The sequence below is a fragment of the Mobula hypostoma genome, chromosome 6, assembly GCF_963921235.1.
Source record: "Mobula hypostoma chromosome 6, sMobHyp1.1, whole genome shotgun sequence".
Lineage (NCBI taxonomy): Eukaryota > Metazoa > Chordata > Chondrichthyes > Myliobatiformes > Myliobatidae > Mobula > Mobula hypostoma.
Window position 1 is genome coordinate 107,805,107 of NC_086102.1, and position 18,895 is coordinate 107,824,001.

The window sequence follows — 18,895 nt, forward strand, 5'->3', positions numbered from 1 at the left end:
TCCTGCGCATAACCGGCAGCAAGCAACAATCCCCGCTTCCCCCCACCGCAAAAGAAAAGTATCAGCACCCACCACCGAGCACTCAAGCATGCAGCAAAGCAGCAGCAAGGACACGGACTTGCAGTACTCCAAAGGCTACTCATTCACCCGATATTCGACATACCACAGGCTCTCTCTCTCTCTCTCTCTCTCTCTCTCTCTCCCCCTAATAAGGGAGAAAGAGATGTCTCCGTTTCAAAGGCCCCCTTTGTTCCCATTCTTATCTTCTATCCATGCTAGTATCTTCCCTGTTATAACCTGGGCTCTCGTTAAGCAGCCTTGTATGTGGCACCTTGTCAAAGACCTTCTGAAAATTCAAATAAACAGCACCCACTGACTCTCCTCTGTCTATCCTGCCTGTTATTTCCTCAAAGAATTGTAACAGATTTGTCAGGCGAGATTTCCCCTTAAGGAAACTATGCATGCTTTGGTGTGTTTTATCATGTGCCTTTAAGTATATCAAATATCATCCTTAATAATAAACAGCAACGTCTTCCAAACCACTGAAGTCAGGCTAACCGGTCTATAATATATTTTCTTCTGCCTCCCTCCCTTCTTAAAAAGTAGAGTGACAATTGCAATTTTCCAGTCCTCCGGAACCATTCCAGAATCCAATGCTTCTTGAAAGATCAATACTAATACCTCCATAACCTCTTCAGCCACCTCTTTTAGACCCCGGGGGCGGGGGGGGGGTGTAGTCCATCGAGTCCAGATGATTTTTACCTACCGTCAGACCTTTCAGCTTCCCAAGCACCTTCTTTGTAATAGCAACTACACTCACTTTGGCCTCCTGACGCTCTCGAATTTCTGGCATACTGCTAGTGTCTTCCATGGAGAAGACTGGTGCAAAATACTCAAGTTCATCTGCCATTTCTTTGTACCCCATTACTACCTCTCCAGTGTAATCTTCCAGCAGTCCAATATCCACTCTTCCCTTTCTCTTAATCTTTATATATTTGAAAACAACTTTTGGTATCCTCTTTTATGTTGTTGGCCAGTTTAACTTCATATTTAATTTATTCCCTCCTTATGGATTTTTAGTTGCCTTCTGTCAGTTTTTAAAAGCTTCCCAATCCTCTAATTCCCACTAATTTTTGATATATTAATGCCCTCTCTTTTGCTTTAATGCTTGCCTTTGACTTCTCTTGTCAGCCAGTGTCCTCATCCTCCCTTTAAAATACTTCTTCATCTTTGGAATGAATTTATCCTGTGCCTTCCGAGTAGCTTACAGAAATTCTTGCCGTTGCTGTTTTGCAGTGATCCCTGTTAGTGTCCTCTTCCAATCAACTTTGGCCAGCTTCACTCTTGTGCCTCTGTAATTCCCTTTACTCTGCTGTAATAATTATACATCTGACTTTATCTTCTCCTTCTCAAACTGCAGAGTGAATTCTATATTATGATCACTGCCTCCAAAGAGTTCCTTTACCTTCATAATAAAATCTGTTCAGTGCACAACACCTAATCCAGGATTGCCTTTCCCCTACTGGGATCAACCCCCAGCTGCGCTAAAAGGACATCTTTTAATCATTCTACATATTCCCTCTCTTGGGATCCAGCAGCAACCTGATTTTCCCAATCTACCTGTATATTGAAATCCTCCATCACTATCGTAACATGGAGCCAGCCATGGATAACTAAGGAAATAAAGGAAGGGATCAAACTAAAAGCTTGTGTGTACAAAGTTGTCAAGAGTAGTGGGAAACTGGAAGACTGGGAAAACTTTAAAAAGCAACAAAGAACCACTGAGCGAGCAATAAAGAAAGGGAGTGTATTGTATCTAAGTTTGCTGATGACGGTAAATTGAGTGGTAAAGCAAATTGTCCAGAGGATATGGAGAGTCTACAGAGAGGTATAGATAGACTAAGCGAGTGGGCAAGGGTCTGGCAGATGGTGTACAATGTTGGTAAATGCGAGGAAGGTAAAATAGAAGATCAGGTTATTATTTAAATGGTAAAAGATTGCAGGATGCTGCTGTGCAGAAGGGCTTGGGAGTGCTTGTGCATGAATCGCAAAAGGCTGGTTTCCAGGTGCAGCAGGCTATCAAGAAAGCAAAAGGAATGTTGGCCTTCATTGCCAGAAGGATTAAATTTAAGAGCTGGGACGTTAGGCTGCAACCGTACAGGATATTGGTGAGACTGCACCTGGAGTACTGCGTGCAGTTCTGGTCTCCTTACTTGAGGAAGGATATACTGGCTTTGGAAGCAGTGGAGAGGAGGCCCACCAAGTTGATTCCAGAGATGAGGACAGATTGAATTGCCTGGGTTTGTACTCGCTGGAATTCAGAAGAATGAGAGGAGATCTTGTAGAAACCTACAAAAATTATGAAAGGGATAGATAAAGAGGCAGGAAAGTAGTTTCCTCTAGTAGGTGAGACTAGAACTAGGGGACATAACCTCAAGATTTGGAGGTGTAGATTTAAGATGGAGATGAGGAACTGCTTTTCCCAATCTGTGAAATTCTCTGACCAATGAAGCAGTGGAGGCTACTTTAGTAAACGTATTTAAGACAAGGTTGGATAGATTTTTGCATAGTAGGGGAATTAAAGGTTCTGAGGAGAAGGCAGGTAGGTGGAAATGAGTCCATGGTCAGATCAGCCATGATCTTATTGAATGGCAGAGCAGGCTCGATGGTCCAGATGGCCAACTCCTGCTCCTATTTCTTATGTTATTGCTCTTTTTGCATGCCTTTTCAATCTCCCTTTGTAATTTGTATCCTACATCCTAGCTACTATTCGGAGGCCCGCGTATAACTACTATCAGGGTTTCTAATGCGTGCAGTTTCATCATTCTACCCACAAGGATTCCACATCTTTCAATCCGGTGTCATCTCTGTATAAGCATTTGCCCAGATGTACTTGATCCTGATGGCAAAGGTCTCTTGTTACTAACCACACACTACACAAGGGCATTGCCTGTGGTGCTGTCTTCTCACTGGGCTGCATATCAGAGGGTGTCTCACTGCTTGTCGCCCGAAGTCACACCTTGCATTTTACCCACCCTTCAAAACCCATGGTTCACTGCACAGCACTGGGACCTCGTACACTCGCCTTACAACAGGCTAGGCACATGCTTCGACTTGTGAGCGTTAAAGGGGCGCATGCCTGCCTGGTAACGTGTAGAGGCGAGTGTTGCATCCGTGGTACGTTGAGTGGCCCTCAGCGTGGTGGCAGGCCGCGGGATCACACTCAGCATTACCTCCTTGGGCTGCCACTCACTGTTACGGTCTCACAGGAGCCACGGCTCTAAAGAAGGAAAATCATTTATGTTCACTAACCATTGCAACCACCACAAAATGCTGGAGGAACTCAGCAGGTTAGGCAGCATTCATGGAAATGAACAGTCAGTGTTTTGAGCTGAGACCCTTCATCTGGACTGGAAAAGAAGGGGGAAAAGAAGGTGGTGGGGGGGGAGGGAAAGGAAAACATGCTAGAAGGTGAAGCCAGGTAGGTGGGGGAAGGGGAATGAAGTAAGAAGATGGGAGGTGGTAGGTGGGAAAAGCACAGGGCTGGGGAAGGAGGATTCTGAAAGAACAGGAGAGAGGAGAGTGGGAAGGAGGAGGGGCGCCCGGGAGAGGTGAGGAGAAGATTGATTCTGGCACCTTTCCTCTCCTGGTGAAGGGTTTAGGCCTGAAGCATCAACTGTTCATTTCCACAGATGCTGCCTGACCTGCTGAGTTCCTCCTACATTTTGTGTGTGTTGCTCTAGATTTACAGCATCTGCAGAATCTCTTGTTTATGAGCACTATCCATGACCTGATTTATCTCTGCTCCAGCACACTGGGAGGAACAGAGACTCATCGCTTATGCACGCAGCCCCCCCTTGTGTGTGCAACTACAGTAACATGCCTCATAAAAGCTAAACCCTGCTGTGCTTGCTTTGACCCTGCAATCAGATGGTTCCATGTTCTTTGCTGTAGCAGTGCCCTTGCTGAAGGAGCTTGATGCTGAAGTTTGTTAGTGTGCTTGGCACCAAGCTTAACTTCCTAAGCAGACTCTTTGCACTCGCTCATTCTTTCCCAAGAGCCTGTTAGAACGTCCCTCAAAGTAATTCTCCGATTTCCATTTGAAAAGCTCCCGTTGTATCTGACCCTACCACCCAGCGTGTCCCAGATTACTGCAGCTAGCCTGTTTCAAAAAAGCTGTCGCAATACCTGCTTCCTTTGCCCAATGAACCGTACCACCAGGCACCCCACCTGTTCAACCCTAGCCTAATCTCAGGACAATTTACAATGACCAATTATCCAGTTAACCAGTACGTCAATGGACGGTGGGGGTGGGGGGGGGGTGGGACCGGAGCACCTGGAGGAAACCGATGCATTCACGGAGAGGAACGTTCATACTCCTTCCAGCTGATGTTGCAGTTGAACTCCAATTCCCAACACTCTAATGCTCTCTGTTCTCTGGTTGCTAATGCATCTCTCAGTGGAAGTAAAGCATTTAAAAAGTCAAGTTCCTTTTCTACAGTGCTTCTCATTCACTCAGTGTCCCAGGAACTTTCATAGACAGTCAAGCCAGATTAGATTGCCTTTATTTATCACATATACATCAAAACATTGAAGCATACAGTGAAATGCATCGTTCGCGTTATTGACCAATACAGTCCGAGGATTGTGCTGGGAGCACCCTATAAGCATCGACATGCTTCCATTGTCAATGTAGCATGCCCCACAACCTAACCCTAACCTGGAGGAAACCCATACAGTTATGTTGAGAAATACAAACTCCTTAAAGACAGCAGCAGGAAATTGAACCCAGATCGCCTGTGCTGTGCCACATGCCTCATCGCAGTGCCTGTGGGCCTGAATCAGTGTCTGCTGGAGGGTTGTCCTGGAGAGTCTTTGGAATGTGGGAGGAAACCAGAGCGTCCGGAGGAAACTGGCAAAGCCATGGGGAGAACATCCTTACGGGCAATGGCAGAAATTGAACCGATCGGTGATCGCTAGCATTGTAAAGCATTACGCTAACTGCCATGCTACCATGCTGCCTAACTCTTCCTGCTCAATAATCTGAGGAAAGGAGGCCTGTGGCAACTCTCAATGGCAGAACTCTGATCTGCTGTCGTCCACAGTGTCTCCAGGTTGAGCTGGTTTGAGGTGGTTGGGGAGAGCTGCAAGATAGTAAGATTCAAGTTTATCTGTCAAATGTACGGTGAAACATACAGTGAAGTGCGCTGTTTACATTGTAAGGAGTTTGTACGTTCTTCCCCGACCACATGAGTTTCCTTCGAGTGCTCTGGTTCCTCACACACTCCAAAAATGTTCGAGTTGGCACAGCCCAGTGTCGCCACACATTCTTGTGTCCACATGACATGCCGGCAACACTGGGCAGAACAACACAGAACACAACAACAGGAAAAACACCCCAGTTCCTTCCCACTCGCCCACGCACATACACAGTTCTTTTACCCCAGCGCAAGCCTCCAGCGGACGTGGACTCGGGCCTGTAGATCTCGGACCTGCCAACACCACGATGGGGTGGCACAGAGGCATAATGGTTAATATAATGCTCTTACAGCACAGGCGACCTGCGGTTCAAATCCTGTGGCTGTCTGTAAGGAGTTTTTACGTTCTCAGTGGGTTTCCTCTGGTTCCAGTTTTCAAGATGTACCAGTTAGTAGGGTAATTGGTCACATGGGAGTAATTAGTGGCACATTCGGTTAGAAGGGCCTGTTAACGTGCTGTATCTCTAAATTTAAAAAAAAAATCTGTGGTGCTCAGTGACCGGATCCTCCCCAGCTGTAAGCACAGCAGTATGCTCGTATGCGGTGTACGCTGTGCCTCTCCCAGCAGTCCAGGTTCCTCATGACACAGTCTTCTTTATTGCAGGAAAATAATTCTGAGTCTTGCCTTTCTCGGCAGAGCAGAGGCCGGCTTCTTCCCTCAGTGGAGTGCTGCTTTAGTTACATCCGCAGGGACAAACGCAAGCGCAAGTACGTCATCATGGATACAAATCCCCAGGAGGCCTCTCAGGTGAGCATCTGTGAAGCCTCTTGTCACCATACCTGGTCGTGGAAAGAAATGGATGTGGAACTGGATTTGGAATTGGTTTGTTATTGTCACGTGTACTGGGATGCAGTGAAAAGCTTGCCCTACATACTGTTCATAAATATCATTCATTACACAGTGTATTGAGGTAGAGAGAGGAAAAAGCTGAGTCCATAGTAGAGACTGCCAGTGATCATTCTTGGAAAGCATTGTGGGAGTTTGGGCATTAAGTTACTCAATTGTGCAGAAACTTTTGACTCAGCAATGAGTGTAAATCCTAAATAAGTAATGTTTCCCCTTTGGATGTCCTCTCCACTCTCTCCCCCTCCAGGCATCTCCCCCCCCCCACTCCATTGGACAGCTTCTCTCCCTTGCTCTGGAGGGTACCCCCTCCCTGGAAGGGAGTACATCTTCTTCCGTCAGTGCCCTAATGTAATGTTACAACCAGCTCCATCACCCCTCCCCATCTTCAAGGGCATGCTTTCTCCTCATTGCTACCATCAGGGAGGAGGTACAGGAGCCTGAAGACACTCCTTGTTTTAGGAACAGCTTCTTTCCCTCCACGAACACTACCTCGTTACTCCTTTGCACTTTTTCTTTATTTTGTCATTTATGATGATTTTATACATTGTACTGCTGCTGCAAAATGGCACATTTTGCGATATACAATATGTCAGTGATAATAAACCTGATTCTGAAGTGGTGGATTCAGGTTCAATTTCAACATTTAAGAGAAGGTCGGCTAGGTACATGGATGCGAGGAATATGGAGAGTTATAGTCTGGGTGCAGGTCAATGGGACGAGGCAGATTAGATCCAGCATGGACTAGACGGGCCAAAGGGACTTTTTGTGCTGTCGTGTTCTATGATTCTATGACTATAACCGAATTTATAAAGTCTCCTTAGGTCCTGTTCTGATTGAGGAAAATCCTCTCGCCCTTGATTACATTGTGAGGCGCCACGTTTCCTGGCCTATGCACTAATGATTTCTGCACGCTTTACTGTTGCAGACCCTGATTAAGATCCTGACTGAAGCACTGGAGGCCAGGCAGCAGCAGTCGGAACCGGAGGCTTTCTCCAGACTTCAGTGCCTAAAGTGTCGCCACGAGTTCGAGGAGCTACGAAGAACCAGGAGACTGTCCGAGAGCCCGTCCCTCAGACAGGGGGATGGCCAGGACCACCCAGACAGTAAGTAACTCTTCACTGTGCTGTCCCTTGGAAGGAAGATCTAAAATGTCACATTGTATCCCCTCTCCTGTGGTTTATTGGATCACAGGGTATGGATGCAAGTGGACAGGGCCCAGGGGTTTGCAGTAGAACAGCAAAAGCTTAGAGGTGCAGGTAACTCCATCTACTAAAAGTGACAACACAGTGGTGAAGAAGGTGTTATGTGACGCTTGACTTAATTGGATAGGGTATTGGGTACAAGAGCAAGGATGTCATGTTACAGCTATCGCATCCTTCCTATCCTTCTCCTCCTCAAGCCCATCGCCTCTGCAGCATCAGCCACTGACAGCAGCTTGCCAGAGTCCTGTGTCCTGGGGCGATAGAAGGGTGATTGGCCCTCTGACTTCTGTTTTCACCACATGACTTCCTGGGTCTTCTAGACGAAGATCCTCAGGTAGTGTTTGCAGGCCATTGCTTCCTACAAAGCACAGTCTAACATCGTGAATGGGTGTGATGCTTCACTCCCAGGTGAGCTCAACACGCTTTGAAAGGGAGAATAAAGCTACACCTGTATGAATGCCCGCAGCATCCAGTGACCCTGTGATCTCTGTCAGGAGGGTGAACCCTGTCATGGCCTCGGGCCTTGATGGTAGGGGTTTGAATGCCTGTGCCAACCAACTGCAGGAGTGTTCATAGACATCTTCAATTTCTCACTGCTGCAGTTGGAGGTTCTCACCTGCTTCAGAAGGGTGACAATCATACCAGTGCCCAAGAAGACCAGAGTGAGCTGCCTCCAAGACAATCATCCATAGGCACTCATATCTGCTGTGGTGAAGTGCTTTGAGATGTTGGTCATAGCTAGAATCAACTCCTGCCTAAGCTAGATTTGTGCAATTTGCCTGTCACCATAATAGGTCTATAGTGGATGCAATCTCACTGGCTCTCCACTCAGCCCTGGATTATCTGGGCAAGAGTAATGCCTACGGCAGGCTACTGTTTAGCAACTACAGCTCAGCATTCAACACAACAAAACCTGGGTCTCTGTACCTCCCTCTGCAACTGGATCCTTGACTTCCTCACCAGGAAATCACACAGTGCAGATCGGAAATAACACTTCCTTCTCACTGACAATCCACACTGGTACACCACAAGGATGTGTGCTTAGCCCACTGCTCTGCTCTCTCTATACCCATGATTGTGTGGCTAGGCACAGGTCAAAGTGCCATCTATAAATTTGCTGACAACACAACTAATCTTGGCAGAATTTCAAATGGTGACATGGAGGCATACAAGAGTGAGATAGATCAGCTAGTTGAGTGGTGTCATAGCAAAAACCTTGCAATGAATGTCAGTAAGACCAAAGAATTGATTGTAGTCTTCAGGAAGGGGAAGTCAAGGAAACAGACCAGTCCTCATCAAGGGACTAGAAGTGAAGCAAGTGAGCAGTTTCAAGTTCCTGGGCGCCAATGTTTCTGAAGATCTATCCTCAGCCCAGCATATTGCTGCAATCAGAAAGGTGTACACCAGAAGCAATATTTTATTAGGAGTTTGAGGAGATTTGGTATGTTGCCAAAGATGCTCACAAATTTCTACAGATGTATGGTGGAAAGCATTCTAACTGATTGCATCACCCTTTGGGATGGGGGGAGGGAGGGGTCACTGCACAGGATCAGAGAAAGCTGCAGAAAGTTGTAAACACAGCCAGCTCCAACATGCACACTAGCCTCCCCAGCATCAAGGACATCTTCAAAAGGTGGCATCCATCATTAATGACCTCAATCGCTCAGGACGTGCCCTTTTCTCATTGCTACCGTCAGAGAAGGCGCCTGAAGACACACACTCAACACTTCAGGGACAGCCTCTACCCCTCCGCCATCAGGTTTCTGAATGGACAATGAACCCATGTACTCTACCTCAGTATTTCGTTCCTCTCTGTTTGCACTACTTATTAATGTATTAATGTGTATTTGTGTATGCATATGTACTGCAGCTAGGTAACACAAAATGGATTTTAGAGTTGGGTGAGAGAAGGTGGGGCAGTGGTAATGACTAAGAGAAAACTGCTACACTGGAGAAGTTGCAAAGGAGATTAAGAAGGAAGTGCATCAAAGATCCCACCATCCAGGTATTGCCTTCTGAGTCCTGATGAAGGGTTCTGGTCTGAAAGGTCAACTCTTTATTCCTCTCCATAAGATGCTGCCTGACCTGCTGAGTTCCTCCAACACTTTGTGTGCATTACTCTGGATTTCCAGCATCTGCAGACTCTCGTGTTCATGCATGTCTTTGCAGCAATCAGGAGGTACTGAAGCCGGAAGTCCCACACTACCAGTTTCAGGAAACGTGTACTTCCTTTCAACCATTTGGTTCCTAAACCAACTAGCACAATTTGAATCGCTGCACCTTAGCAACACTATGGCCACCTTGATCATCTTGTACTACAATAGACTTTATTTTGTTTTAATTGTGTTTGTTGTTAATTAGTTTTTCTTGTAAATGCTGCTTATCTGATGCTTTTTACCCACGATGCTGCTGTTGCATCTGTCCATCCATGGATTTGTGCAGATGACAGGAAACTCTGACTTTGAGTCTGCTGCCTCACCAAGCCAGAAACCCAGGTTCGATCCTGACCTGCAGCACTGTCTTTCTGCCTGAAGCCCTGTGTGAGTTTCTCCCGAGTGCTCTGCTTCTTTCCCACACTCCAAATGCATACGGGGTCACTGGCTTAACTGGTCGCTATGAATTTCCCCCCCTGTGTGTGGGTGAGGTGTAGAATCTGGAGGAGCTGCTGGAAACATGGAGAGAATAAGTAAGATGGCTCCAGTATAAATAGGTACATATATTCAGCATGGATTAGATCCAGGGACTTATTTCTGCACGTCTCTGTCACAAAAAGATATTCTCTTAGCCAGTCTTCTGCCTGTGGGCATATATGATTGAGGCTCACAGTGGGTCTTGGCCCAAAACATCAAATTGTTTATACCCCTGCATAGTTGCTGTCTGACCTGCTGAGTTCCTCGAGCACTTTGTGTATTTATGATTGATGCTGCTGTGTTGCAGTGCTGTATCATGCCACTAGGTGGGGATAGTTCCCTGTCTGCCTGTATTGTTAGCAATGCCTTGAATTTATCCCTTATTTAAATAAAAGTAATCTTTCACCGCTCAGGTGGTCGGTCCCAAGCACCACAGAGAGGCTAGTGATCTCTTAGTGCTATCTGGTGTTGGTTGCAGAGAGACTCTGACTGAACATTAAAGGGGAATACTTGCGGTAGAATGAGAGTGGTGTGAGTGTGAGATGAGCTGCCAGCAAAAGTCATAGTTTCATAGAACACTGTAGCACAGGAACAGGCCCTTCAGCCCATCTAGTCCATGCCAAAATGTTGTTCTGCCTCATCTCAACGGCCTGCACCTGGACCATATCCATCCATGTACCTATACAAACTTATCTTAAATGTTGAAATCAAACCCACATTGACCACTTTGCTGGTAGCTCACTGATAGCTCACTTCACACTCACTACCCTCTGAGTGAAGAAGCTTCCCCTCATGTTCCCCTTAAACATTTCACCTTTCACCCTAAACCCATGACCTCAGGTTCTAGTCTCACCCAACCTCAGTGGAAAAAGCCTGTATGCATTTACTCTTATTTATCCCTTCATAACTTTCTATATCTTTATCAAATCTCCCCAGATTCTCCTGTGCTCCAGGGAGTTAAGTCCTAACATATTCAAGCTGGTGGTGGATGAGGGTTCAATCGCAACATTTAAGAGAAATTTTGATAAGTACATGGATAGGAGGGTTATGAAGGGCTTGGAACCAGGTACACATCAATGGGACTAGGCAGAATAATGGTTTGGCATGGACTAGATGGGCTGAAGGGCCTATTTCTGGGCTGTAGTCCTCTATGGCTCAATGAGAGAAGGAGGAGTCACAACAGACTGCAGATGCTAGAATCTGGGGAAGCACACAGAAAGCTGAGGTGTTAGTGTGTGTCTTGAACTCAGCAGGTCAGGCCACATCTGTGGAGGGAAAAGAGACAGTGGAATCTTGGGTTGAGGCCCTTTGAAATCCCCGGTACCCGAAGGTCTAAACAGGGTAAAAGTCTGCTGTGGCTCTGTGTCGAAGTCTCATCTAAGGGGCAGAATGTTGTGTGTTCGAGTCCCACTTCGCAAACGTAAGGACAACATCAACACACACTGCAGGTCAGGCAGCATCTGTGGAGGGAAATAAACTGTCGACTTTTCAGTCTGGGACCCTTCATCAGCATTGGAAGTAACTCTTCTTCCGCTTGCAGGCATAAGTGCTAGTTGGGGGATTGGTGGGGAGGGATGAGTGGACAAAGGAAATCACAAAAGGAGGTGATCCCTGCAGGAAGCAGAGAGTGGGGGGTGGGGGGAGAAGGTGTTTGGTGTAGGGTTCTGTTGAAGATGGTGGAAGCTGCGTAGAGTGATGTACTGAATGCGGAAGCTCATAAATGAAATGGATTATCAGATTCATGTCATGGTGTTGTATTTACCCATTAAGAAGTGTACTCTTCCACGTAGCTGACAGATCATGAACTCAGTGAAAGTTGCCCTTGATTGGTCAGCTAGCACATCGAGGTGTCCGTTGAGGTATGCTGCTGACTGGCATATTGCGGGCTGCAGAGATGCACTGAAGCTTGGTGCAGCCACTGCAAAGACTCTAGGGACTCGGTAGGGTTCTCCGGCTACTGGAGAGGGATGGGCTGGGTTGGGTGAAGAAACCCCTGTTATTGTAGTAGTGCACCACCCCAGGGGGCAGCGTGAGTGGCAGCAGTGTGGGGATGTAGTAAAGCGTTGGCTGTCAAAATCAGTACTGAATGAAAAGGCATATTCTTGTAAATAAGTGGTTTATTATTAATAAAAGTTTATTTTAATAGAAAAAAATACCCCTTAAGTAAAGAACTTTTTACTGAGACAGCTGGTTTCCATTTACACTTTAACCACCCGCTCTCTTTTGATTCCTACAATAAGATCAAGAACAGCCCACGCTTGAGTATTGTATTCAGTTCTAGTCACCTTATTATAAGAAACGTGGAAGCTTTAGAGAGGATGCAGAGGAGATTTACCAGTGTGCTGCCTGGATTAAAGAAAATATTTTATGAGGATAGGTTGAACAAGCTCGGGCTTTTCTCTTTGTAGCAAAGGAGAGGCGACTTGATAAAAGGTGTACAAGATGATAAGAGGCATAGGTAGAGTGGACATCCTTTTACCTAGAATGGAAATGGCTAATGTGGAGGGCACAATTTTAAGGTGACTGGAGGAAAATATAGAGAGGATGTCAGAGATACTTTTTTTGTACAAGAGTGGTGAGGATGTGGAATGTGCTACCAGGAGTGGTGGTAGAGGCAGATACATTTGGAACATTGAAGAAACTCTTAGATAGGCACATTTATGATTGAACAATGGTGAGCAATGTGGGAGGGAAGGGTTAGATTGATCATGAAATAGTTTAAAAGGTCATCATGGACTGAAGGAACTATACTGTGCTGCAATGTTCTATGTTCGTAACAACCTGCAGGAAACATAAAGTTGTGGTGGTAGGGGATTTTAATTTCCCACATATCGATTGGGACTCCCATACTGTTAGGGGTCTAGATGGTTTAGAGTTTGTAAGATGTGTTCAGGAAAGTTTTCTAAATCAATATATAGGGGTACTAACTAGAGGGGATGCAATATTGGATCTCCTGTTAGGAAATGAGTTAGGACAAGTGACGGAAGTGTGTGTAGGGGAGCACTTTGGTTCCAGTGATCATAACACCATTAGTTTCAACTTGATCATGGACAAGGATAGATCTGGTCCTAGGGTTGAGGTTCTGAACTGAAAGAAGGCCAAATTTGAAGAAATGAGGAAGGACCTAAAAAGTGTGGATTGGGACAGGTTGTTCTCTGGCAAGGATGTGATCAGTAAGTGGGAAGCCTTCAAAGGAGAAATTTTGAGAGTGCAGAGCTTGTATGTTCCTGTCAGGATTAAAGGCAAAGTGAATAGGAATAAGGAACCTTGTTCTCAAGGGATATTGCAACTCTGATAAAGAAGAAGAGGGAGTTGTATGACATGTATAGGAAACAGGGAGTAAATAAGGTGCTTGAGGAGTATAAAAAGTGCAAGAAAATACTTAAGAAGGAAATCAGGAGGGCTAAAAGAAGACATGAGGTTGCCTTGGCAGTCAAAGTGAAGGATAGTCCAAAGAGCTTTTACAGGTATATTAAGAGTAAAAGGATTGTAAGGGATAAAATTGGTCCTCTTGAAGATTAGAGTGGTTGGCTATGTGCGGAACCAAAAGAAATGGGGGGGATCTTAAATGGGTTTTTTGCGTCTGTATTTTCTAGGGAAACTGGCATGAAGTCTATGGAATTAAGGGAAACAAGTAGTGAGATCATGGAAACTGTACAGATTGAAAAGGAGGAGGTGCTTGCTATCTTGAGACAAATTAAAGTGGATAAATCCCCAAGACCTGACAGGTTATTCCCACAGATCTAGAAGGAGACTAGTGTTGAAATTGCAGGGGCCCTGGCAGATATATTTAAAATGTCGATATCTACGGGTGAGGTGCCGGAGGATTGGAGAATGGCTCATGTTGTTCCGTTGTTTGAAAAAGGATCGAAAAGTAATCTGGGGAATTATAGGCCGGTAAGTTTGACGTCGGTAGTGGGTAAGTTATTGGAAGGAGTACTAAGAGACAGAATCTACAAGCGTTTGGACAGGGACTTATTAGGGAGAGTCAACATGGCTTTATGCGTGGTAGGTCATGTTTGACCAATCTGTTGGAGTTTTTCGAGGAGGTTACCAGGAAAGTGGATGAAGGGAAGACAGTGGATGTTGTCTACATGGACTTCAGCAAGGTTCCACATGGGAGGTTAGTTAGGAAAATTCAGTCGCTAGGTATACATGGAGAGGTGGTAAATTGGATTAGACTTTGGCTCAATGGAAGAAGCCAAAGAGTGGTAGTAGAGAATTGCTTCTCAGAGTGGAGGCCTGTGACTAGTGGTGTGCCACAGGGATCAGTGCTGGGTCCATTGTTATTTGTCATCTATATCAATGATCTGGATGATAATGTGGTAAATTGGATCAGCAAATTTGCTGATGATACAAAGATTGGAGGTGTAGTGGACAGTGAGGAAGGTTTTCAAAGCTTGCAGAGGGACTTGAACCAGCTGGAAAAATGGGCTGAGAAATGGCAAATGGAGTTTAATACAGACAAGTGTGAGGTATTGCACTTTGGAAGGACAAACCAAGGTAGAACATACAGGGTAAATGGTAGGGCACTGAGGAGTGCGGTAGAACAGAGGGATCTGGGAGTACAGATACAAAATTCCCTAAAAGTGACGTCACAGGTAGATAGGGTTGTAAAGAGAGCTTTTGGTACGTTGGCCTTTATTAATCGAAGTATTGAGTATAAGAGTTGGAATGTTATGATGAGGTTGTATTAGGCATTGGTGAAGCCGAATCTCGAGTATTGTGTTCAGTTTTGGTCACCAAGTTACAGGAAGGACATTAATAAGGTTGAAAGAGTGCAGAGAAGGTTTACAAGGATTTTGCCGGGACTTGAGAAACTCAATTACAGAGAAAGGTTGAATAGGTTAGGACTTTATTCCCTGGAGCGTAGAAGAATGAGAGGAGATTTGATAGAAGTATATAAAATTATGATGGGTATAGATAGAGTGAATGCAAGCAGGCTTTTTCCACTGAGGCAAGGGGAGAAAAAAAACCAGAGGACATGGGTTAAGAGTGAAGGGGGAAAAGTTTAAAGGGAATATTAGGGGGGCTTCTTCACACAGAGAGTGATGGGAGTGTGGAATGAGCTGCCAGACGAGGTGGTAAATGCGGGTTCTTTTTTAACATTTAAGAATAAATTGGACAGATACATGGATGGGAGGTGTATGGAGGGATATGGTCTGTGTGCAGGTCAGTGGGACTAGGCAGAAAATGGTTCAGCACAGCCAAGAAGGGCCAAAAGGCCTGATTCTGTGCTGTAGTTTTTCTATGGTTTCTATGGTTTTTCTAACCTCTTCTGAGATGAGGTCTTCAAACTGGAATATTTGGAATTCTCTGCCTCAGGCTGTGGAGGCTTGTTGAAAACTGAGATTGATAGAGCTTGGCACAGAGGAATGTTTGAGTGATGCGGAAAAGTGGGCTGAGGTGGGAAATTAAAGATTATAATTATTCCTTATGTTCTGTCTGGAGACTTTTGCCTCTTGCCTATTGTACTGGGGTTGAACGCTTTACCCCATGTGAAGGAGAGAAGCCTTCCTTCAACTGTGGGCACGATTGCAAACTCATTGCTCTGAAGTGTGCTCTCTTTGTTTCCTGCAGCCGAGGTCTCATCGCCAGCCTTGCCGGCCTGCCCCAAGTGTGCCAGCGATCACGTGGTCATCTTGCCGAGCAAGACAGAGATGCGCACCAGTACACCTGTCCTGCCCGAGGAAGGGGAGCTGAGACAGGACTTCAGAAAGATCCCGTCCATGGACAACGACCCCACTGGAAGCCTGAAGGTGCAATGCACAGCGCATCTCCTGAGTTCCGGTGTCGGAAGTCGGAGATTTGGAATCTACGGCGATCAGGAAGAGGGGGATTGGAGAGGTCGTAGAGGCATATAGCATAGAAACAGGCCCTTTGGCCCACATGTCTATGCTGACCATTAAGCACATCTACTAATTCCATTTACCAGCTTGTAGCCATCTCTGCATTGCTGATTCAAGTACTTAAATAGACCATAAGACCGAAGCAAAATTTGGAGAGGGACAGAGGAGGTTTCTGAGAATGATCCTAGGAATGAAAAAGATAACGTATGAGGTTAATTTGGAGAGGATTGGAATATTAAAGTAAGGATGAAATGCTAAGACTTTGTAAGGTATTGGTTGGACTACATATGGAGTATTATGGACAGTTTGGGGCCCTTATTTAAGAAAGGATGTGTTGGCATTGGAGAGTGTCCAGAGGTGGTTCATGAGAATGATCCCAGGAATGAAAGGGTTAACACATGAACATTTGATGGCTCTAGGCCTGTACTCACTGGGGTGGGGCCGGGGGAATCTCACTGAAACCTACCAAATATTGAGTGGCCTAGATAGAGTGGATGTGGAGAAGATATTTTGTATTGTGGGAGATTCTGGGACCAGAGGGCAAAGTCTTCCTTTTAGAACAAAGATGAAGAGGAAGTTCCTTGGCCAGAGGGTGGTGAATTTGTAGAATTCATTGCCACAGATGGCTGTGAAGGCCAAGTCACTGGGTATATTTAAAGCAAACATTTACGGGTTCCTGATTAGTAAGGGTGTCAAAGGTTATGGATAGAAATTAGGAGAAAGGGTTTGAGAGGGATAATAAATCAGCCATAATGGAATGGCACAGCAGACTTGATGGGCTGAATGGCCTAATTCAGATTCAAGTTTATTTATCACATATACAGTGCATGGAAGCATACCATGAAATGTGTCATTTGCGTTAACAACCAACACAGCCCAAGATGCTTTCTTTGACAAGGTGGCAGAGTAGTGTAGTGGTTAGTGCAACGCTATTACAGCTGCTGTAACCCAGGTTCAATTTCCACTGCAGTCTGTAAGGAGCTTGTACCTTCTCCCCGTGACCACTTGGGTTTCCTCCGAGTCTTCTGGTTTTGTTCCATCTTTGGAAGTTGGGTTAGTAAGCTCTGGGCATGTATTATCGGTGCCAGAAGCATGGTGACACTTCAAGGCTGTCCCCCAGCACTTCCTCACTGATTTGATGTAAATGACACATTTTACTATGTGTTTCAAGCACATGCGACATAAAGCTAATTTCTCCCACCAAAGGCTTGCAAGTTCGTAGATTAATCGGCCACATGGATGTAATTGAACAGCATGAGCTCATTGGGTGGAAAGAACCTGTTACCATCTCTAAATAAAAAATGTATCAATGCTTCAGGACTAGCACGCCCCTATGTTTTATGGTCTTGTAGAAGCTGGTGATGAGGAGGGATTGATGCATTATTGGAAGGTTTGGGGTGAGATGTGGCTGAGATATAAATTTGGTTCTCCACCAGTCAGCTCCTGTGTTGAAGCTATTTTCTAATCCACGGCTGGTTTTGTCCATTTTGTGCAGAGTGTCGAGTCCCTCGGTGGGGCAGGAGCACCAGGCGACGATTCTCTGGCAGCTTCAATCGTAGAGCCGGAGAGCAGTGCCTTCACAGGCGGAAAGATGGCTAGCTTCTACCTGGACTGTGAGCAGACCTGCAGCAGTGTCAGCACCAGGGACGGTAGCCACCTGTCAGACAGTTCGGGCGCTGAGGAACAGGCCACTGGGGTCACCTCCAGCCCAGGCCTGAATAGCAGCCAGCTCGGCCAGAGGGGAAGTTCAAACTCACTCTGTGGCAGCCTGACCTGGGCATTCCGCTACAGCACGCCAGTGGGGTCCACACTGACCCGCCACTCTCCCTACTCTGACAGTGGAGACGATGCCCCTGGACCCTGCAAAGGTTAGCAGCATTGTTAGCCACTACAACACATGTTCTCACTATTTATCTCTTTGTTCTCAGAATTATAATGTATATTTATACATTTGTATTTGCACAATTTGTCATCTTTGGCTGTTTGCCAGTCTTTACTTATGTATACAACAGGAATTCTGCAGATGCTGGAAATTCAAGCAACACACATCAAAGTTGCTGGTGAACGCAGCAGGCCAGGCAGCATCTATAGGAAGAGGCGCAGTCGACGTTTCAGGCCGAGACCCTTTGTCAGGACTAACTGAAGGAAGAGTTAGTAAGGGATTTGAAAGTTGGAGGGGGAGGGGGAGATCCAAAATGATAGGGGAAGACAGGAGGGGGAGGGATAGAGCCAAGAGCTGGACAGGTGATAGGCAAAAGGGGATACGAGAGGATCATGGGACAGGAGGTCTGGGAAGAAATACAGGGGGGGGGGGAACCCAGAGGATGGGCAAGAGGTATATTCAGAGGGACAGAGGGAGAAAAAGGAGAGTGAGAGAAAGAATGTGTGCATAGAAATACGTAACAGATGGGGTACGAGGGGGAGGTGGGGCCTTAGCGGAAGTTAGAGAAGTCGATGTTCATGCCATCAGGTTGGAGGCTACCTAGACGGAATATAAGGTGTTGTTCCTCCAACCTAAGTGTGGCTTCATCTTTACAGTAGTCTACGCTCTGTCCACCAGAGAAAGCAGGATCTCCCAGTGGCCACACATTTTAATTCCACATCCCATTCCCATTCTGACATGTCTATCCACGGCCTCCTCTACTGTAAAGATGAAGCCACACTCAGGTTGGAGGAACAACACCTTATATTCCGTCTGGGTAGCCTCCAACCTGATGGCATGAACATCGACTTCTCTAACTTCTGCTAAGGCCCCACCTCCCCCTCGTACCCCATCTGTTACTTATTTTTATGCACACTTTCTTTCTCTCATTCTCCTTTTTCTCCCTCTATCCCTCTGAATATACCTCTTGCCCAACCTCTGGGTCCCCCCCCCCTTGTCTTTCTTCCTAGACCTCCTGTCCCATGATCCTCTCGTATCCCCTTTTGCCTATCACCTCTCCAGGTCTTGGCTCTATCCCTCCCCCTCCTGTCTTCCCCTATCATTTTGGATCTCCCCCTCCCCCTCCAACTTTCAAATCCCTTACTCACTCTTCCTTCAGTTAGTCCTGACGAAGGGTCTCAGCCTGAAACGTCGACTGCACCTCTTCCTACAGATGCTGCCTGGCCT

The 18,895-nt window shown here is 46.0% G+C and overlaps 1 protein-coding gene across 3 annotated transcripts in view; it reads left to right on the plus strand.

The window, feature by feature from the left end:
- Positions 1-18,895, plus strand: part of stk11ip (serine/threonine kinase 11 interacting protein) — a 148,182-nt gene that overhangs the window by 73,597 nt on the left and 55,690 nt on the right. For all 3 annotated transcript variants that reach the window (XM_063051405.1, XM_063051406.1, XM_063051404.1), the window contains exons 16-19: positions 5,896-6,006; positions 7,031-7,208; positions 15,518-15,696; positions 17,282-17,654. In XM_063051405.1, the coding sequence (XP_062907475.1) occupies positions 5,896-6,006; positions 7,031-7,208; positions 15,518-15,696; positions 17,282-17,654 (841 nt within the window). The remainder of the gene's footprint in view (positions 1-5,895; positions 6,007-7,030; positions 7,209-15,517; positions 15,697-17,281; positions 17,655-18,895) is intronic.